This window comes from Pogoniulus pusillus, chromosome 36 (assembly GCF_015220805.1).
Source record: "Pogoniulus pusillus isolate bPogPus1 chromosome 36, bPogPus1.pri, whole genome shotgun sequence".
NCBI classification, from domain to species: Eukaryota; Metazoa; Chordata; class Aves; order Piciformes; family Lybiidae; genus Pogoniulus; species Pogoniulus pusillus.
Window position 1 is genome coordinate 10,295,370 of NC_087299.1, and position 21,547 is coordinate 10,316,916.

Sequence of the window (21,547 nt, forward strand, 5' to 3'; positions counted from 1 at the left end):
TTTTTTTTTTTTTTTTTTGGCTGCCCCTGCACGTTGGGCAGATGATTGTAAAGAACCATCAAGCATGACACCAAGATGGCTTTTCTGAGTGATAGCTGCTGGATGTGAATTCAGCAGCACATACAGCTGATTTAGGTTATTTTCACCCTAAATGTGTTGCCTTGTGTTTATTGATGTAGAAGCTCATCTGCCAAGTTTTTCTGAGCTCTTTCTGGCTTGCTTTGCCTTCTAGAGGAATTTAGTATTGCTTCACTGCTTCTTTCTCCAGATTATGGTGAAGATACTGAATAGAATTGGCCCAGTCCTTGTCTGAAAAATTGTCATTATGCTGCGCTCTTTCCTTCCTGCCTGCGCAGCCATCACTTTTGTATCCTGTAACCTTTCAGCAAACTCCTCAAATGACTTTTCCTCCAAACTTGTGACTTTGTTTTTTCCACCACCTTAGATGTGGAACCTCATCAAAAGCTTTCTGAAAGTCTCCATGTACTCGGGCCACTGCATCTTGTTTATCCATTAAACCTCACAAACAAGGGGAGTTGTGTTATCAAGATTTTGTGACAAATCCAGAGAAATTCTTATTTCCTTGAACCACAGCCACAGAGATTTAGTGGAAGAATCCCAGCATCATGGGATCTAGTTGCTGACTTTCATCAGTGGACAATCTACCTGTAGTATATTTGAAAACTGGTTGTAATTTCAAGTGGTGTTACTGCATAGAAGATTGGAATCCAAGAAGTAAGCAAGTCCAGAACATAAAATAATTCCTAAAGCCAGTGGCTGCCACTGTCCATTTTAATTCAGCTACTGAGCCTTGCAAGAGTGAATCCTGCCTGTGTATTTCTGTGTTTTCACTTGGTTTGGGACATTCAGAAGATAAGCTGCTCCTGCTGCTTAGATACAGATTTCATTTGGTTATTGTTCTTGCCACATCAGCAAGTTACATGAGGCAAAGAAGGAAATGGAATTAACATTTTTTACTTTAAGTGCTTGTTGTGAAACAGAAGGTCAAGTCACCAAGTATGGAAATAAAACCGCAACCAAAGGAAGAAGAAAAAAACTGTGTAGCACAAGTGCTGGTCATCCTTTCCTCTTTTCCAGTCAGAGAAGTTCATTGTTTTCAGTGCATAGGCTTCGTTGTTGGAAAAAACAGGAACTTCTATTTCGTTGTGAACAGATTTGTGCATCACAAACTGCCCACTTAGGCGGCTGTGATTGCTGAGGGCTGCTCTGCCGTGACAGCTAACTGTGTATTAATCTGTAACCAGAGGAATTTTGTTCCTGGAACAGCTTTGTTGATGGCTCAGGTGCACCGCAGTCTGCTAGAAGGGTTCGGTTGATTAGTTTAATAATGCTGGTGATCTCTGAATTCAAAAGTACGTGGATTTTAAGCCTTTGCCACAGTTTTACTGTCTGATATGTCAATGTTTCCTTGTCCGCAGTTTCAGTGCAGACATCAATTGCAGAAAAAGTATTTTTGGAAGAGAGACATTTGAGCACTTGTGAAGCTATTGATCGACTGGAGCTTTGCTCGGAGCAGGGCAGGTCTGAATGTAGGATAAAGTCTCTCTGGACCATGCCGGCAGCATGTTCCAGAAACGAGTGAGTGAGGTGTGGTGGTTGGGCGGTGCTAAGGCTAGAGAGCTGCCAAGGGAGGGTCACCTCTGGGGGCTAAGGAGTCCGTACTGCAGAGCCCCATTACACCTGCAGAAGGTCTCGTCTGAGCCACTCAAGTCCGTCTTCGGTCCGTCCAGCAGCTGCAAGCTCCCCAGCCTTGCCCATGCTGACATCGGCCGCGCCCGCCCGCCGTGGGGCGGATCCCCCGCCGGGACTGAAGCGGGGCCGGGGCCGCCCCCGCCTCACTCGGCGGCGGGATGGGGCCGCGCTGGGCGCTGGTGGTCGCTCTCCTGCAGGCTGCGGGCTGCCGGGTGAGTGCGGGGAGCCCTGCAGGGCCGGAGGCAGGCGGCAAGCTGCCCGGCTCTGCGGGACCGAACGCCTGCTGGGTAGCACAGCGCGAGTGCTGTTGGTGACCGGCGAGGTGGGATGCGAGCGGCTGACACTTCACTGGGGTGCTTGCAGGGGTGCAGTCCAAGCGGGCAGCGCTTCAGTGGGCTGCTCGTAGAGGTGGGATGCGAGAATGAATGCGAGCTTCATTGCTCCTGCAGCCCCTGGAGATGCTCGGTGTGATCTATGCAAGAACGTCCAGTCGCACTCATAAGACTTCTTTAACGCTCCCCCTGCTCCCTTTGGCTGTGTTATTTCCTATCCTCCCACAGCTATGACTAATCGTTTTTTTCCCCCAGATTTTGTCTGGGAATGGGTTGCTTTTTCAGGCTTGCTTGAATATTTGCAAACACGGTTGAGTGTCCTGGCAAGCGCAGAGTGTAAATCTGCCTGTATTTGAACGTGGGGAGCTGGCCGTGCTCTGCTGGGTCCCTACAGCTCTTGTCTATTCGCATAGAAAAGCCCTTGAATTACATCTAAGCGCCGGTGTGGTGCAGCTGTGGCTGTTCTCTCTTACATCCAGCGGTGCCACTCTTTGGCAAGTAAAGCTTTTACCTATTTAAAACAAAGAGCTTAGTGGGCTGTGTTTGTCTTGGATTGTGTTTATGCTTTGCTGGCACAGTGACAGCACTTCCCATCTGATTTTAAAGTGAAGATTTTCCTGGATTAATAGGTTGTTTTTGACGGTGCCTCTTACTGCCAGTGTCAGGTCTTGCTTTAGTGGATAATATCTTTGGTTAGGGCAGCCTTTGGGAAGACAGACCAACTGTTGATACATAAGCCTGAAGTTTTGAAATGTAAGAGCTTGTACTCCTGCTCCCTGTGCATATAATAAAATGTGATATGGCTTCCTACAGACTTTGATTTGCTTCTCTGATTTCTGCATGTTGCAAATAGCTTCTATTTTCTACACAGCCTCCTACCAGCTCCTCCTGGGGACAATGTCTGCGTCTTAAGGTGGCGAGTGGCAATGAAGTAGAATCCCTAACAAAGCAAAAGGATACTGCTTTTTTCAGGGGCAACGTGAGTTGTAGCTCTGTTTGTATGGCAGTGCAGGGATGGCTGCTTTACAGAAGTGCAGTATTGGATGGGATTTGCAGCACAACATCTTTAAAAGCAACTTTATGGAATGAGTATAGTTGGTGCCACCTGATACTGCTCCAGTTGATTTTGGGAGACTTACTGTTAGCTAATAACTAATCTTCAACAGAATTGTTTCTGTAATTATTTTAAAGAGAATTTTGGGGGTTTTCCTATCTTCAGCAGGTTTGGTAGCTCAGCACACAGTAACTTTTTAACTTCAAGGTCTTTCCATAGCAACAGAGTTCTTTGTCAGAGTCCTTGGTGACTTCGTTGTGGTTTGTATGCATAAAGAACATTGCATGCCGGATGTGTTTCCTCTTCAGGTTCCTTTGACAGCGTAAGTTTGAAGAGGGCAACTGTGTGAAAAAGGAACCAATAGAGATGGGAAGGAGACCAATAAAAACGTAGACATGTGAGCTAAGATTAAAATATATGCTTAAATACTTTTGTTTAAATAGCCTCAAGTGAATATGGTTGTTGCATGAATGGATTGCTATAGATACTGATTCACGGTTTAGTTCTGTGTTCAACATACATTTAATTACAGAAAAAGCCAAGGATACAGGAGCAGGTTGTAAGGGAGGAATTGAAAGAAATTATGTTGATTCTAATTAATATTTTACCTACCGGGAATGCATTAGATGGTGATGTGCTGTGAGTAGTTGAAACCTTGGACTTGCCCACCAACAGGTAGAGCCAGGTTGATGCATTGTATCAAGTCCCTCTAATCTTCTTCTGCGGGCTCAGCTTCAGTACAGATGTTAAGTTCTTAGATGTCACTGGCCTCTATACAACAGTGAGGGGACAGCCCACAGGCCCTTTGTTAGTGCTGCTCCACACAGCAAAGACAGAGCTGGATGCCTGAAAATTATAAGATGCAGGCATGTTCTCTGCTGGCTTTATTTGGCAGTGGGTAGGATACAGGGAATTTTGGAAACACCTGTGCTTGTGCATGCCTATTTTGAAGAGTCTGTACCAACACCTCCGTTGGAACAGAGGCTGCTAACTGTTAGCCCACTCCACTCCAGTGACAAATTAGGTTACCTCTCTCCTGGGTGTCTGAAGGGAGATGGGAAAATGATTCAGACAATGCAAGATCTCTGGGGAGAGAGTCTTGAGTCACAGACTTTTTTCATGTAACATCTTAGTTATTGCTTAATACACAGGCATTGCAAAAGTCTCCCTGATGAGTTGTATAGTCAAAGACAAGCATTGTTTACCTATTTTGTGCCAAAATGTATTGCTTAATTTGATAGAGCTAGGTTAAATTGCATGTTTAATAAGGTTTGTGCCTCTGCAGCTGGATAGATGAGGCATTTTACTTCTACCTGTACCTGTCAAATTAAATGAAGTCTTCAAAAATTTTCATCTGTCTGTACAGATATCTGTGGAAGTCTGCTGCTATTAGACACCCCTGCCTACACTGAGAAGTTCTAAAGCCATAACGCAAACAGTGCAGCAGAAGGTTAGTTTTCCTTCTCATAGTCTGCTTACAGAACACCAAATCCCAGTAAAAGCAGAAGACAAAATTAGGGCTTCTGGGAGATACAAACAGTAACAATGTACACAGATTATGGAATAGAATCTGGCTTCTACTTATCAGCCTTCAAGCCCAAACTAGCTAATGGACCTGGATGCCAGATGCAGCTATTGTGCAGCCCAGCTCAGACCACATAATGGGTGAGATGGGTGGAAACAATGGGATCTTCTTGTATCCAAGAGATCCAGGAGGTTTTATACCAAGGAAGAGGCCTATGCTTTCTGTGACAAAGTAGAGGATTTAACTGCTGGCCTCGGCAGTTTACACTGGAAGTAACTGCTGAGATGAATGGCCTGCTTCCAGTGCAAACAGAGCTGAGCTCCTGTCTGTGTACAAATTGTGTCAAAGTGAGTTACAAGTCCCTTTTAGTTTTCCATAATGTTCTTTGAGGACACTTGGCAAGGAATTGTCAGTGTTATGTCCCTGAGCACCATGACTCGTTGGACAAAATTTCAGGGAGATGGTTTATCAAGCACAACTTAAAAGAAATAGATGTGAACCTGGCAACCGAGAGGTTCTCCTGTGTCTTTAACTCACAGGGCAGTATTGTGAACAGACAATGCAAGAGGATGAGGTATGCTGAGAAGCCTCTCCAGCACTGTGATTTGTGCTGCAGTTTATTGAATTTCTCCTTTCCCACTCCCCTCCATTCTCCTTTTCCTACATCTGCTCTTGCACCAAAGTTTTACAATGTAAAAAGACTCAGAAGTGCTTGTTTTGATGAAGTTGATTATAGTGCAAAGATGGGATAGCAACACTTGAGCTTTCATCTTCTATTAAACAAGTAGCTTAAAAATATTTCTGGTGAGAGCAGAGCCCTTTTCTTTTCCATTAGCTTTTGGTGTCAGCTCACATTTGCAAGTGGTGTTGTTTATTGTTGCCCATCCTGCGAGGGTGTTATACCAAGTCCACCATTAACAGTTACTACTGAAACTAGAAGACATTGAACAGCCTTGTTTTCCTCTTTGAATTATTATGGTGATTAAACTGATAATGTTGAAGCTAGCCTTCTGGTTTTGCTTCAAAGTCTTCAGTCCTTGGGCAATCTCCCTTTAAATAAGCCTTCAGTACTGGAAAGCAAAACTGGAGGCCAAAGTAGATATTTAAGTAGACATTTGCAGCATCGCTCCTGCGAAACTGCCTTTCTTCTCATCAAAAGAACTGAAAAATGCAGCTTGTGCTCAGCAGCTGTTTCCTACATCGCTTGCTCTAGTGTTTAAGAAGGAGAGTATTTTCTTCTTTTGGGGTCATCTTCCCCCACCCCATCACAGTTTCTAGCCTGTTAAAAGCATCTTTTAGAGTTTATTCTTCAGTTTGCTGTGTGTTGGTTTCTCATTGATCTGGCTGTGAGAGAATGGGGCTGGTATTGGTGAACCCCATCCATAGTCTCCCTTATTTTGAGTCTTTGACTCAACTGAGCAGTCAGAAGTGATGAGAATTGTTTGGGTCTCCGGGCAGCATTCCCAGCTTTCAGAGGGATTTAAAGAGGAGCAGTGAAACTTCCATCGAAAGTTCCCTTCCGTTTCTTTTCCGGGCTGAGCGCTGAACTCAAGAAGGTGTTTCTTGGCCTTCACATTTCCAGAAAAGGTTCATTTGACACTGCCCATTGAGTTGATGGGTGGCATCCTGCTTCTGATATGCAGTGGACAAGTATTTCACCAAGCCACGTAAGAAAGTGCTTCAGCAGTAGGTGAGAGTGGGAAGCACTGGTGGGCTTAGTCACTAATGCGCAGGCGCGACAGGCAATCAAGTTTTTTCAGTAAGGAAGAAGGATATTTTCATTGCTGGCCTCCAAAGAGCTTGTTCCTCTTTTGATTTCTGTTTTAATAATACTTTAAAAGTACTTCTCTAAATGTGTGTAGATTGTGTATGGAGCAATCTCTTCAGACTGCAGAAAGCTGAGCAGTGTTAGACACTTTTTGAACTGCATCTTTCTGATCTAGCAGGAAACTCCTACGCTTGTACTGCCTAACTAGCCTTTTGTGGGGGGAAGTCTATTTTTCTCTTTGAAAACAGATGGCATTTTGACACTTGTTCCTTGAAGTCATTGAGCTGTGCTGATTGGTGTGAGCTGAAAATGAGGTTCACTGTATTTCCTGTCAGTTTCTTATGCATTTGACCTGACATATGAGGTAGGATTTTTACTTTTGTCTTGTAGCCATTGCTCCTTTCCAGAAGCAGCAGTGCAGATTTGGAGACAACCTTTTCCAACATCAAGGTCTTTCTCATTCAGAAAGAAATCAGAAATCATCTAGAATAATAAAACCCTTTTTCCCTTTCTTTTGGTGGAATAGTTCCAATAAGTACCAATTCTTTGACCAAAGAGATGGATTATCTTACCTGGAGATTACATGAGCAGGAGCCATAATGAACATGAGCACAGCAGAGAACTGAACTTAGTGTCCTTTGTCCTTTGCACCACTGGTGAAAACAGAAAGATTCCTTCAAGCACTGCAGCACTACTAGGCGCATAGCTCACTCCTCTACCAGCTTGAGAGGCCTGAAGACATTAGCAAAGTCAGTTTTCAGTCACGGCTCTAAATATGTGCAGGGAGTAGACCTACAAAATAAGAAGTTTCCATTTGTAACGTAGCTGCTTTGCAGAAGATGCTTCTTCCTACAGGTAAGAATTTGGATGTCAAAGGTTGTTTGAATCATGGCACGAGAATAGGTACTTGGCCCTTTGATTTAGGGGCTGCAGCACCGGCCAAGTGTGATGCTAATCCCATAGTTCCATGGCACTCTTTCAAACATAAGACCTGGAGAAATCACTTTGTGTGACAGATGTTGGAAGCTCTGAGGAACCTCTAAATGGTCTCATGTAGTTTATAAGCTGTGCATTCTCCTTCAGCTTTTCAGCATCTGCTGCTTTCTGTTTCAGCAGCGTCTTGGAGAGGAAGGTGGTTATAATTGTGCTGATCTTTAAGTGCTTGTCTCTTTTGAATCTCTAGGGTCAGAATAGATTTGTGACTCGTGTTTTTTCCATTAATTTCTCCTAGGAACCACAATTTGCACAATGCAAAGATCTCATCACTGAATTTTATGATGAAAGACTTAATAAATGTTGCAGCCGGTGCCCTCCAGGTAGGCTATAAATAAAACCAGTTCTTTACACAGCCAAATTCAATCAGCTTTCAGATGAACACACTATATTCTGATGTTACTGGTTTTGATACATCTGAGGAACAGCAGGTGTATAAAACTGGATCAGACTCTAGCTAAAAGACAACAAAATGCTGTGACTGTGAAATTAGCTGTAAAAGACCCATAGGCCATCAGAATTAGAATTCTCTCACAACCTCAACCTGGGTGGGGCCTATCAGAAGGTAGGTTGCTGAGCTCTTGGTAGCACAGCTTTGCTTGGCATTCTGATGAGAGTGTTTTTGTATCAACATTGCAACAGCTGACGAAGGGACTTGCAAAAACCAGACAACACATCCCAGACCCAAGCCCGCTAATAACACCTGTATTGTAAGCCAGGGTATTGGGTAAAGCAAAGACTCTGTACTTTGATAATATCCCTTATGTGAGGGGCTTTCTGTTGGACAGGTGAGCCTATGATTTCTCATGAATAGAGTTTTGGTTGTCTCTTACTGTGAATCAGCCACTCCAGACCACCATTGGAGACTACAGGGAGCTCCTCTTTGAGGTGTCATGTCTTACACTCCCATGATCATTAGTAGAGACCTTGTTAGCACAAGTTGTTGACTGCATAAGGGTGGGAGAGTGGTTTTGGTTTGGGGTGGTTTCTCTCTGGGTAGTAATGCCATCTGGATGTTTTCCTAACAGAGTTTTTGCAACAAGCTGCCATCATTATTCCATCAGGCACAGCAAAAAATCGCCAGATTTTGTCACTGCACACTGAGCTAACGAAATTTGCTTCCAGAAATGCTGAGCTCTTGTCAGAGAGATCTGGAAGCCCAGGCAGGAAATCAGTTTATGCTGAAGCAGCCAAGGTTGCTTGAATTAACTGAAAGTGTCTAGATAGAGCTGACAAACTTCCTTTGTTAAAAACACAGCAGCTTAAAGATGATAATTTACAGCTGAAATCTTTTTCCTCTTGTGGATTATACCATCAGTCTGCTTCTCATTTGTTTTAGCTTTTCAGAACAAAACCCTCTGGACTAGTTGTAGCCAGTCTAAAATCTTTATTTTTAGGAATTCAAAATTTTAAAAGATTTTTTCTAGAATCTATCCAACACTGAGGCTCAGCTCATTAGCAGGATGTGGAAGGTAGGATTTTAAAGCTTCCAGTAAGTGCACAGAAAAACAAAGCCTGTGGAAGCAATTTTTATGGCTTACCTCCAGGGCCCCTTCTTTTGGATTTCAGAGATTCTCAGAGGAGCTCTTAGTGTTACTTCTGCTTTCTGAGTATATTTTCCAGGATATTATTGTACAGGATATGAGACATTGGCTTCTGTCTTCTTCCTTCTGCAAATCAGAGGTAATTGAGGTGTTTTCCTGTCTCCAGAATGGCTATGTTGGAGCTGCTATTTCTTATTCCTACTACTGTGATAAACTCTGTTTCTGAGAGGCATTGGGGAAAATACCTTTGATAGCTTTCAGTTTTGTGTAGAATGCCAATGGCTTCAGGAGTTCACTGCTTAGATCTGTTAGGGCTGTCTGTCAATCATAGAATCACAGAATCAACTATGTTGGAAGAGACCTCCAAGCTCATCCAGCCCAACCTAGCACCCAGCCCTGGCCAATCAACCAGACCATGGCACTAAGTGCCCCAGCCAGGCTTGGCTTCAACACCTCCAGGGACAGCAACTCCACCACCTCCCTGGGCAGCCCATTCCAATGCCAATCACTCTCTCTGGCAACAACTTCCTCCTAACATCCAGTCTAGACCTCCCCTGGCACAGCTTGAGACTGTGTCCCCTTGTTCTTTTGCTGGGTGCCTGGCAGCAGAGCCCAACCCCACCTGGCTACAGCCTCCCTTCAGGTAGTTGTAGACAGCAATGAGCTCTGCCCTGAGCCTCCTCTTCTGCAGGCTGCACACCCCCAGCCCCCTCAGCCTCTCCTCACAGGGCTGTGCTCCAGGCCCCTCCCCAGCCTTGCTGCCCTTCTCTGGACACTTTCCAGCACCTCAGCATCTTTCTTAAATCAAGGGGCCCAGACCTGGACACAGCACTCAAGCTGTGGCCTGAGCAGTGCTGAGCACAGGGACAGAAGAACCTCCCTTGTCCTGCTGCCCACACTGCTCCTGAGCCAGCTCAGGATGTCGTTTGCTCTCCTGCCCACCTGGGTGCTGCTGGCTCAGCTTCAGCTCCTCTCTACCAGCACCCCCAGGTCTCTCTCTGCCTGGCTGCTCTCAGCCACTCTGTTCCCAGCCTGTGGTGCTGCTTGGGGTTGTTGTGGCCAAAGTGCAGAACCCTGCACTTGGCCTTGTTCAATCTCATCCCACTGGCCTCTGCCCACCCATCCAGCCTGGCCAGGTCCCTCTGCAGGGCTCTCCTACTCTCCAACAGCTCCACACCTGCTCCTAGCTTGGTGTCATCTGCAAACTTACTGCTGCTGGACTCAATCCCCTGGTCCATATAATCAGTAAAGATATTGAATAGGACTGAGCCCAGCACTAATCATTGGGCGATACCACTGGTGCCAGCTGCCAGCTGGATGTGGCACCATTCACCACCACTCTCTGGGCCTGGCCCTTCAGCCAGTTCTTGACCCATTTCAGAGTGAATCTGTCTAAGGCACAAGTTGCCAGCTGAGCTAGGAGCTTGTTGTGGCAGATGGTGTCAGAGGCTTTGCTGCAGTCCAGACAGACTCCATCCTCAGCCTGCCCCACATTCAGCAGGCAGGAACCTGATCATAAAAGGAGATCAGGTTGGTCAGGCAGGACCTGCCCTTCCTAAACTCATGCTGGCTGGGCCTGATCCCTTGGCCAGCCTGCTAGGACTGACTGAAGAGCTGAAAGGAAAAGAGTGAGCCCCTATTCCTTCAGGAGTGACAAGTGGTGAAGTTTTAACTCAGGTCTGCTTGAGGTGCTGGAGCAGGTCCAGAGGAGGGCAACAAATCTGGGGAAGGGCCTAGAGAATGAATCTTATGAGGAGTGACTGAGGGAGCTGGGGATGGTTAGTGTGAGGAAGAGGAGGCTGAGGGGAGACCTCATTGCTGTCTACAGCTACCTGAAGGGACATTGTGGAGAGGCTGCTGCTGGTCTCACAGGTAATTGAGGTAAGTGGAAACAGAACAAGGGAGAAGGGCCTCAAGCTGAGACTGGGCAGGTTTCGATTGAACATCAGGAAAAGGTTTTTCACAGAGGGAGTGGTCAGGGACTGGAATGAGCTGCCCAGGGAGGTGCTGGAGTCACCTACCCTTGGATGTGTTTAAGGGTGGTTTGGATGTGGTGCTTAGGGCTATGGTTTAAGGTGAATGTTGTAAAGTAGGGTTCTAGGTTGGACTTGGTGATCCTCAGAGGCTTTGCCAAACTGCATGTTTCTGTGATACTACTTTATTATGCCTTCTTCACTTGCTGCCTGTAAAGGTAGGCAGGACCTCACCCAGACACATCATTCCAGCACACAGCCGACTTTCAGGATGAAACACCATCCTGTGTTTCACCACGAAACACAGCTCTTATGAGGGTAAAAAGATTGCTTTATGTACTATGGTAGCTACATCTAAGTATGTGCTGAGGGATTTTGTTCAGGATTGAGGCCACCTTGTTTTGAACATGGCTGGAATTGACTGAACTGGAGGTAAGAAAAGGGGTTAAACATGACTAACATTAAAGAAATCAGAGTTTCCCTGTATAAACATGCAGTCTTCCTTTAAATCAAGGCTTGCTTGGTATATGCTAGCCAATCTGGTAGCAGCAGTGAGGGGAAGGAGCTTCTACAGCTAAGAATGAAACTAAGCCTAAATGGTTTCTAATGGTTTTCACCAATGAGATGCTTTCTCTCGTTTGTTTTGAACAGGTGAATATAGGACAGAAAGCTGCAGTCACAGAGTGGACACAAAGTGCAGTCCCTGTAGACCCAATACCTACACGGCAGTCTGGAATCAGTCTCCTCAGTGCTTTGCCTGCTCACCACCCTGCAGGAAAGGTAGGTCTGAATTACAAAGAGGCATCTGTGATTCTGGCAGCCTGCTCAACCAACTCCAAAGCTGGTTAAAAGGTGTCCAATCACTTTAAATGCAGTTGCATGATCAGCATAGGCTACAAATCTTTGTATGGCCTCCAGATGTGCATATTTATGATTGTAACCCTAGAATGCAACTACAGGTACAGAGTTTCAAGTGTGTGTTATAGAGATGCAAATTTCTGTTTTCGTAGAGAGGGGAACCACTTCTGCAAGTGCAGATGTTGGAGCATATTTGTTTTAGGAGGGTGCACTGGCCAGAAGCTGTAACATTGTCCTCAGTTTGTGGTGTTTGCACATGGTCTCGTAGTCACTTGAAGCATTGCAGGCTACGATTTTAAATGTTGCTAATACCATTTTATTCTTGTTTTAAAATCAGGATTTGTGCAGACTCAAGCATGCACTAAGTCACGGGACAGAATCTGTAGCTGCCCACGCAATGAGTACTGCACCTTGAAAATATCTGAGAATTGCAAACTATGTCAAGTGCACAGCAAATGTGGAAAAGGCTACCGAGTTTCCAGGAGAGGTAATTTAAATCTGAGCATTCTCCTACGCACGAGAGTTTTACCATGGGAAGAGGGTTAGCCCACAAGTATTTCTGAATCTCTGAATTCTGACTCAGTAAATTACAGTGACATGGTCTTTTAATTCCCTACAGTTATGCATTCTTTTTAGTGCAAGCTTTATCTTAGCAAGTAGGCCAGTACCTGATGGGAACCTACAAGAAAGATGGGGAGAGACTGTTTACAAAGGCCCATGGTAATAGGACAAGGGCAATGGTTTCAAACTAGACAGAACAGATTGAGATTGGATGTTAGGAATGGGTTCTTTACTATGAGAGTGGTGGAACACTGGAACATATTGCCCAGGGAGGTGGTTGGAGCCCCTTCCCTGGAAATACTCAAGGTGAGGCTCAACAGGGCTCTGATCTAATTGAGGATATCACTGCTGACTGCAGGGGGGTTGGATTCAAAGACCTTTGGAGGGCCCTTCCAGCCCAGACCATTCTATGGTTCTATGATTCTAATTAGTGCAAGTATTCTCAAGAGGCATCTCCAAAGGGAGAACATCTTGCAATGTTACTACCATATATGACAAATTTCCCCAAGCTGATTTCATGTTCCTCTTTTTTGCTCTACTGTGTGATTTATTCTCTAGCAGGTGACTCCTTAAATCTTGGAATGGGGCTCCAGGTTGAATTTTGTTTACAGTAAATAATGATGACTTCATGGTGTCCTGCAGAATTCATCTGTTGCTGTTAGGTGATGAAACTCACCACTGATCATGTAGCTGTCTCCAGAGAGGTGCAGCACTGTGTGCTCTTATGAAAACAAGAACAATTTGCAAAGAGTCAGACCTGCAGAATGGAATAGGTGGTCAGTCCTCAGGGACTGGTGGAAAACCTCCGCTTGGCCTGCAGTGCCACGTGTTAACCTCTTGGTGGGATTTTACTATCAAGGGAACCAGACTAACAGCTGATTAATTTTCTGATCCGTGTTTGGGTTGGGTGTTTGAAGCAGATCTCTCCTGTGGCAATTGCAGGCTGTATTTTGTGTACTGCCTCTGTATCTCTTCCCAGATCTGCACCGCAGACCTGGCTTACAAGGTTTTAGTTTCTCGCTAGATGACTAACTGGAGACTTCTGTCTGTTTGAAGGGACAGATAGCACAGATACAGAGTGTGAGCCTTGTCCTCCTGGCACCTTTTCACACCACGAATCCTACGATACCAGCTGTGTACCACACACCACGTAAGCCAGTGTTTCTGTCTCAGCAGCTCGGTGCACAGTTAGCGTTTCTTTCCTAACGTCTCCCTTTGCTTCTCGCAGTTGTAACTCAGTTGCTGTTCCTGGAAGCAGCATCAGTGACGCCGTTTGCAGCGACTCAGGAACAGCAGCTGCCACGCCTTTACCTCCTGCTATTTTGAGCCGGCTGCTGAACCAAAGCTCAGCTTCCAAACAGCCTGAAATAATAACTCGATCTGTCATTTTAAATTCTGTACCTGAGGTGTCTCGCATCATTGGTGAGCTGTCAAGTCATTTCAAGTCCCTTTTGTCTGGCCAGGAAGCGAGTTGGTATTTAGTGTCTTTCCACAACAAACTACCTGTACCCAAAGAGAAGCTCAGAACTGCTGAATGTTTGGTGTGACACTGCTTGTAGGAGTTGCATATTTACCTATGCATCTGCACTACCAGAGTGCATTCCACACTCCTTGTAAATCTAGAAATACTTCTGAAAAGCCCCAGCCTAGATTATGTGAGGCATTTCCTGGGAACTGCTGCCACGAGGAGCTGGGGGAAGAGGCTGTGTCATAGATTCTGGACTGGGGCAAATCTGACTTCATAAACCTCCTGATCTCTGGAATCTTCTGCAAGCCTTTTCTGAGACAAGAATTCCTCATAGCTTTGACAAGTGTGGATGTAGTCTCTCCTGTTCACAACCCATCCAGAAGGTCCATGTGTTTAGGAGATTTTTTGGGCTGTCTGGCCTTGTATTTATTAAACTTCCTAGCCTAAAGAGATGTCCTTTGTGACTGAGGCCAAAAGTCTGTCCTCCCTTTTCAGGACAGGAAGAATCCAATTTTATGAAGTGGCAGAGACTGAAATGAGGCTTTGGTGTCCGACCACAGAGGCGTCACATGTGAACGTCAGACATGGCTGATCCTTCTAAATTTAGCTTCTCTAGTCACAGACAGAAACTGCAAAAACTTCCTCTTTCTAATTAGATTTTTGTGTCAGATCAACCTGCTAAAGAATTTAATTTCTTTTCAGGATCAGCAGCAGGACCACTGTTATTGGTGTTGATAATTGCTGGTTTGGGATTCTGCTTAGTCTCTAGAAAGAAAGGTAAGGTTCACAAGGTGACATTAGTGTGTTAGCAGATGCCAGCTCTCCTTAAAGCTGTTCTGGTGGCTGGACCTGGATGAACTTCCACTGATGTGGAGATTCTTTGGTGTTCAGTAACATATGCATTAGTTTATTTTTTTTTCAAGAGGACAAGGCAATGACTTACATGCTTCTGCCTCAGTAGTGGCAGTCTGCAGCTTCAGGAAGCCCTGAGGAGCTTTTGACACCATTCCTCTCATCGAGGTGAAACTGACAAAAAGGTTCAAAGGTCAATAGAAGACCGATTAGGAAAAGCTCACGCAGAACAGTTTGATCACATAAGCTTTGAGGCTACAGAAAAAGAAAAGCCTCCAGCAATTCCATATGTATTTAAAGGTCCTTTGTTAAGTTCTATGAAATTAGTGTCAGTACAGGAACACAGTGAGGCAAATGTTCCAGTGAAATCTCTCTTGTTCTTCACATTTTAATAACTGTCTAAGCCCACAACATCTTACAGGAGCTTGTCCATTATTTTGTACTTCATCATTTAAATATTAGACATTATCAAATGTTATCATTAAACAGCCACGACACTGTGTTGGCTCCCCAGGGAGGTGGCTGAATCCTTCCTGGAGGGTTTTAAGGGCCACAGAGATGTGGTGCTGAGGGACATGGTTTAGCACCAGATTTGGTAGAGTTAGAGAATGGTTGGACTAGATGATCTTGAAGGTATTTTCCAGTGATTCTATGAAAAGTTACTAATTCATACTGAGGGTGCTCTTTGTTGCTGGCTGATTTAAGTCATCTTTGGAGATTATTTCAGGAGCAGAGGATATCAAGCATATTAGTTAAGAGAGCAGCCTTAGCAGGCAAATTTGGGTGCTGATGAATTGCCTTTTCTCACTTGCAGCCCCTGTATGCTCCCCCCCAACTACAGAAGCGGATTTGGTGAGTGTCACTCCTTCCTTCCTTCCCACCTTCCCCGTTCCTTTAGCAGTTGCACATAAATCATGCAGTCTTCTAAACTACAAGTAAAAGAAAACTGCACAGCTAAAGGACCAGAGGACTGAGAATGGGATGGTTTGTTCACCGAGCCATGCAAGCTGTCCCTCAGCTAACCCACATCATGTGCCATCCTCACGCAGCTCTGGTTCAGCAGATAGGGTTTGAAAGCCTCTTTCCCTGGGTAGCCTGTGAAGCACTGCAAGTGCCTTCAGGAGAAGGGTTCGTTTTGTTGAGCACCACGTGAGTCATCACTATGCAAGTACACGTCATCAGTGGTTTCTTTAGCTAAGTCCTGACCAGTTCCCTGTTAGTGTTTGCTTAGCAGGATTAATGATTGGCATTTCTCTGCCGATGTTCCAGTCTTCTTCCCCTGCAGAAAAAGAACGTGACAAGGAAGTAAGAAATACAGGATTGCAAAACTCCAGCAGTTCTGCACGGGAGGAACAGCATCTCTTGGAGACTTCTGCCTCCATCAGTAGCTCCCTGAATAATTCAGCTGGATCTGCAAGAGTCACTGTAGTAAGCAATGGAAAGAAAGCAACAGAAGGATTCCAGCAGCAACATTCAACTGCAGACCATTGTAAGCTTCACAGTGGAGACAGACACAGCTCTGCAAGTTCAGGTAAGAATGTATCAGAATGATCCAGAACCTCTTGAAATTTGCTTATCAGTTATGAGTCTTTTTAGCAGAAATTTAAGTGGGAGGATGAAACATCAGACTCGTGTTCAGAGACAGATATTTAGTAACTTTGGAAAGGAAAAAGTGATTGTTTTGTCAGCCTGAGACAGTAGAGTGTGTGGAGAAAAAGTTATTTGCAGACAAGGAGATGAGTGTGATGGTAGCTCTTAGCTGTGAGCAGGAGTAATGCCAAAGGCAGCAGTGAGAAAAGAGTGTTATCAAATGCATCTGAAATGATAACTGTTGGATAGGAGTTGGCTGAGAGCCAGGGCTCTATATTCATTTTTATGGCTTTTTTTATGTTGGAGGTGACATAATGGATGCTATAGTACCAAAAACCCTAAAAGAGTACATAACCAACTCCAACAGCTTGACTAAGTGAAGAAATAAGATATTTAGTGTCTATTTGAACTTTATCATAGAACCACTAAGGTGGGAGAAGACCTCCAAGATCTTGATTCCAGCCATAACCCAACTGCCATGACCACTAATCTGTATCCTGAAGCATCACATCTACAGGCTTCTTGAACACCTCCAGGGATGGTGATTCCACCACCTCTCTCCAGTGCCTGACCACTCTCTCAGTGAAGAATTTTTATCTAATGTCCGATATAACCCAGCTGTTCTCTCCTGGCTTTCATTCTTCCATGCCTAATGTGTTTTCTCTTTATTTGACAGAACATTCTGGTAACAGAGGAACGCAGGTGAATGTGACTTGTATTGTTAATGTGTGCAGTCCAGACTGCAGTTCCCAGTTCCCAGAACAGCCTAGTTCAGCTAGCATGGATTGTGGAAACATTCCCTATCGCTCCCCAACAGGGGAAGAGATTCCCCTTTCAAAAGAAGAAAACCTCTTGAAAAATGAAACTGAAATTCCGATCTCAGTGGAAAATAAGGACAATGTACTTCAAGACTTGCTTCCAGCAGAAAAGAAGGTTCCTCAGGGTATTCAAGATGTGAAGATGAAAACCAGTTAAAGGCAGTTGCAGATTGTAAGATCATACACTGATTGACGGATATAATGGAACAACTCCTCACCTGCTGAAATAAACACTCTGTTAAATGCAGCGTTTGGGCAGGGACTTGAACTTTCACATGAAATTGGAAACTGATACTTGGAGGGGTTTAATTTCTTTTGTCAGCTTTGACCTCAAGAACCATCTTTGCAGTCTAAAAGAATTGGACTCCTTGTGCCTTTAAACTGAATGGTCAGCTACTCTTTTTCCTCTCTGATAGCCGAGGAGACTTGGAGCAGATTTGAAAAGGACTGTATTTCTAACCCTATGTCTATACTTCTGAGTCTTCTGGTCTTGCTTGTGCTTGTCCTTGGGCCAAACGTCTCAAATCAACCATATGCACATCAAAGAGTTAAATCTTTGACAGGAGCCTTTTTAATTAGATTATAACTATTGTTTCTGAAGAATAGCATTTCATTACATGTGCACAGTTCATTTCATTTTAGAGAAGAAAATCTAGATTAAATAGTTATCTTGAAGTAGGAAGTAAGTACCTTTCACTGACAGCTCTAAAGTTTGTCATCTTCGTGTCCCAATTTGATATGCTTGATTCTGATCTGATTTTTGAGGTTAACCATAGACCTCTTGTCACAGTGAGTATTCCATGTGAATATGCTATGTCACATAGCTCATGCCCATTAACCTCAGGAAGGGACTCTCTTGACGTCTTAACCTCTTAAAAGTGGAATTGACTCAGACCTCAGAACCAGAAAATCCTGTTCCACTTTGCCTCTTGCTTGACACTAAAGATTCAACCACATCTTACAGAAAATTAGCAGAGGTTCTTCTTGAACCAAGTGGGAGTCTTTTGGGTTTGGAAGGCAATTCTTCAGCTCCCATTTCCCCTAATTATATTTATCTTGTGTGACTGAACTGACAATTGTGGCATCTGTATCCAGCCAGAATTTGCCAGGTGGTGCCTGAATTACATTTGAAGTCATACAAGCCTAACGTCTTTCTACACCACAAAACCATCCTGATGCACTAGGTGGTGACTGTTTCCAAAGACTCTATTCTACTCTACCTCAAGAAAAAACTAAATGCAGCAATTATTCCTGAGGCTTTAGACTGAAAAAGGCCATTTGGGAATAGTGTTTATTCTACAGCCACAGAAGAGATGTAGATTTTAAACTCCCACAAAAGCCATGAGGTTTACTGCCTGACACCTGGAAAACAGCTCCTTAATTCTACTGTGAAGAAATGTTTTACAACTGTGTATCAAACATGGTTTTAAAAGTAGCTTTCAGAAAGGACTTTGGGCATGCAGAAACTGTTACCAAACCGAAGTGTTTAGGCAGGAAAAGAACATCATTTTATATAGTGCTTTGAACTCTTGCACTGTACTGAGTGTTTGGATGTCGTTTGCCAGCTCCCAGCACTGGAACTGCTCTGATGAAGCAGGAGATTTCTGAAGTTTTGTAAGTGTTAAAAAGGAGGCGCCTGCTACAGCTTTTCAAGTTATCGAGATGTGGAGATGCATGACAAAGAAAACCCAAGTTCTGTGCTCAGATAGGAAAAACGTGCTTGCATTTGCTTATGCAGAGTAAAACTAGAGCCAGCGGGTTTGAAATTACGTTTATCTTCAACTTCCCTGAGCTCTTCATTAAACAACACTGGTATTTCTAAAATGGGTCTTTAATTCCTCGGGCTAAGATGCTGCTCTCTGAAGAACTCCACGTCCTCCTGTTACCGCCTCATCACAGGAGGGCAGCTCCGTGCCGATGACTCTGAGCAACAGATGACTCTCACTTCAGCGCCGCTAAACGAAGCCGTAACTGTGCCTCCAGCCTGGCCCAGTTCTTTATTTACTGCTATTTACGCCACACGACGGCTGCCATGAGGGGGCCTCTCCGGAGGCTCCCGGCCCCCGGCACGCTTCGCGCCAGCCCGGCCCCGTCTGTGCGCCCGCCGCGGCCCGGCCCGGCCCCGCCTCAGAGAGGCGGAGGAGGTGCAGATCGATAGCTCGGCACTCCCCTACCCAGGCGTCTCCCGGTCGGCTGGCCGGGAATCGATGTGCGTGCGGCCGGACGAAGCCCGTGCGCTGTCCAGGAGCGGCTGCCACCGGGAGCCCAGGTGGGTACCGGCGGCGTGGGGGCGTGGGTTGATGCCGCCTTGGCCTTGGGCCTCGGCTGTCGTTTCCTGCTACGTCAGCCTCAGCTCCGGCCGCGGCTGCATGGCGCGGGCCCGGTCCTGAGGGGCCCCTCCTTGCCTCACGCCCCTCGCAGGGCTCCGCCCCGCCGCCCCGGCACCGGGGGGGCGAGGGGCACTCGCACGGTCGCTCGTCCTTAAGCCCCGGGGAAGCGGAGGCGAGAGCTGTTTTCCTGCTCTCAGCCCCGCGGCCCGGCCTTGGGGTGCCCCTCAGGCGCCCTCGCCGCGTGGCGCAGGCCGCTTGCCCCCGGCCTGTGCGAGGCTTCCTCGGGGCTCGCTCCGGCCGCCTCTGCGCAAGGTGACCTTTCGCTCCGCCACGCCTTGCGTGCCAACAGGTCTCTCCTGCCTGTCTCCTCTTCCCCGCCGTGTGTTCGCTTGCCTGGAAAGGGAGAGAAGGGAGATTGTCCTGGAGGTACCTCCCCACCGTTCTCGTGTAACCGGACGCTGAGAGAAATGCCCCCAGTCTCCCTTTGCCCTGCCAGGCGACATCATCCCAGCTCGCTTCCCTCCTTGCTGCGCAGCCTCTGGGCTGTCGCCGGCCCCACTTTCCCAGGGCCTGCATTGTTCTCCCTGCAGAAAGAATTGGTATCTTTTCCCAGAAAAAGCCAGTTTTGAGTGAGGTCCCAGTTTGGACTTTGGTTCTCGTTCTGCTAATCACAACATATTAAAAAACAAACAATTCTCACAGAAAATATGTTCTGTTCTCCTTTTGCTCGTCACAGCGGGGGACTAGAAAGTTAGGTGTAAAGCCTTTAAAACGTGAGAGCTTCTTAAACACAAAGCTTTTTACATGTGCCACAAACTTAGCTTAAGAAGGTAATTTATTCGCAGTTGTTACGACAGCTTCACGCACTGGAGGCTGTCAGTGGGGTCCCACCTGGCTCAGTGCTTCTGAGCGTTTCAGATCTCCTCGGATTTAGCTCCTAACGGCCTTAGATTCCTTGGTGGTTCAGATACTGATACTTCAAAGGATAACGTGACAAGGATTGCTGCGTTTGTTTGTGTTTGAACTTCAACTTTCTGCTCAATTTTATTAGGATTAAAAGCTCAGACATATAATTGTGACCCTCTGTGTAGGAGTGCTTGGGGTTTAGTACGTGGAATATGGCTTGGTTTTGAAAAACGTTGAGAAATTTTACAGAGATAAAAACGTGAAACAAATTTAAAGTGAAAATAAGCTTTAGCTGAGCATGACTTTGCTGTGGTAAGATACTTGCTTTTGGTTCTGCCTGGCAGCGCAGTTTCACTTTGCAGCCGTTAGGGTTAGCCTGGCAGCGTTTGCCCAGTCCTGAGTATTTTGTTTAGCTCTCTCTGTTACATGTTTTCACTATTCCCCCCCCCCCCCCCCCATTTTATTTTAAAAAATAAAGGCTTAAATGCTGGGGCCTGAAATCAAGCAAACCTCACTGCAGGAAAAGCCTGAATCTTAGTACAAACTTTCAAGTGTGGGTTTTGAAGTTGTTTTCTTCTCTTGTCGGGTGTAAAGGAGTCTGCCATAACTTACTGTTCTGCTCCGTAGAGCCCAGTCTTACATGTGCTGGTTGAGGGAGGTGTGTGGTGTTGGGAGACTTCGCTAAGCACAGCACTGATGCATTTCTGACCACAATATACTGCCTGCCTGCTTTTTACCTGACTGTAGCAACATGCTTGATCCTGCCCTTGCAGAAGCTAATAGTAGTTTTGCAATTCACTCTTTATACCTTGAAAGTGGTCTTGATTGCCACGTACATTGAAACAGAAATGGTTGGAGGAGAATGCCAAGGGAAATGTTTTCGTGTGTGACTAGTGTTGCTTCTCTGCTGTAGCCTTTTGCCTCTCCTTGTTGTCTATGCTATCACTTTGAGAACTTTAGCATAACTGTTGAGCTTATTTATGCAGCTTGTATCCAAGCATTTCCCACACACACTCGTCCCAAAAATCCCAAAAAGGGATTTGGGTAGGGTGAGTTGTTACACAGATCACATAAGAATTGTACAAAAACGCAGTCGAAGGCTCTGGGCTGTTACTTTTGACTGGGCTTCCAAAACCAGGATGCTGGCAGCTTGAGGAAAACACTGTCGAGGAGGCCAGTACAATAGTGCTGCAGACCAGTGTGGATTTTTAGTCTTGCCTTCTCTGGAAGAGGGTTGTAGATTTGTCTTCCTGATTATTGCA

The 21,547-nt window shown here is 45.5% G+C and overlaps 2 protein-coding genes across 8 annotated transcripts in view; both read left to right on the plus strand.

Moving 5' to 3' along the window:
• The first annotated feature begins 8 nt into the window (after positions 1–8).
• TNFRSF1B (TNF receptor superfamily member 1B) lies at positions 9–18,873 on the plus strand. Its single transcript, XM_064172210.1, has 10 exons — positions 9–1,925; positions 7,624–7,708; positions 11,554–11,682; positions 12,098–12,247; positions 13,378–13,471; positions 13,550–13,743; positions 14,492–14,566; positions 15,456–15,493; positions 15,911–16,172; positions 16,908–18,873. Exons 1-10 carry the CDS (start codon positions 1,872–1,874, stop codon positions 17,204–17,206), a joined length of 1,380 nt encoding a protein of 459 aa, XP_064028280.1. The 5' UTR covers positions 9–1,871; the 3' UTR covers positions 17,207–18,873.
• A 349-nt stretch (positions 18,874–19,222) lies between these two features.
• Positions 19,223–21,547, plus strand: part of VPS13D (vacuolar protein sorting 13 homolog D) — a 100,427-nt gene continuing 98,102 nt past the window's right edge. For all 7 annotated transcript variants that reach the window (XM_064172185.1, XM_064172188.1, XM_064172187.1 and 4 more), the window contains exon 1: positions 19,223–19,318. The gene's annotated coding sequence lies outside the window, so the exon portion shown is untranslated. The remainder of the gene's footprint in view (positions 19,319–21,547) is intronic.

Bases quoted from the DNA above. Each gene is read 5' to 3' on its own strand.
- TNFRSF1B (XM_064172210.1), top strand. From the start codon at position 1,872: ATGGGGCCGCGCTGGGCGCTGGTGGTCGCTCTCCTGCAGGCTGCGGGC. The intron at 12,248-13,377 runs GTAATTTAAATC...GTCTGTTTGAAG, and splicing joins CTACCGAGTTTCCAGGAGAG to GGACAGATAGCACAGATACA. The intron at 13,744-14,491 runs GTGAGCTGTCAA...ATTTCTTTTCAG, and splicing joins TGAGGTGTCTCGCATCATTG to GATCAGCAGCAGGACCACTG.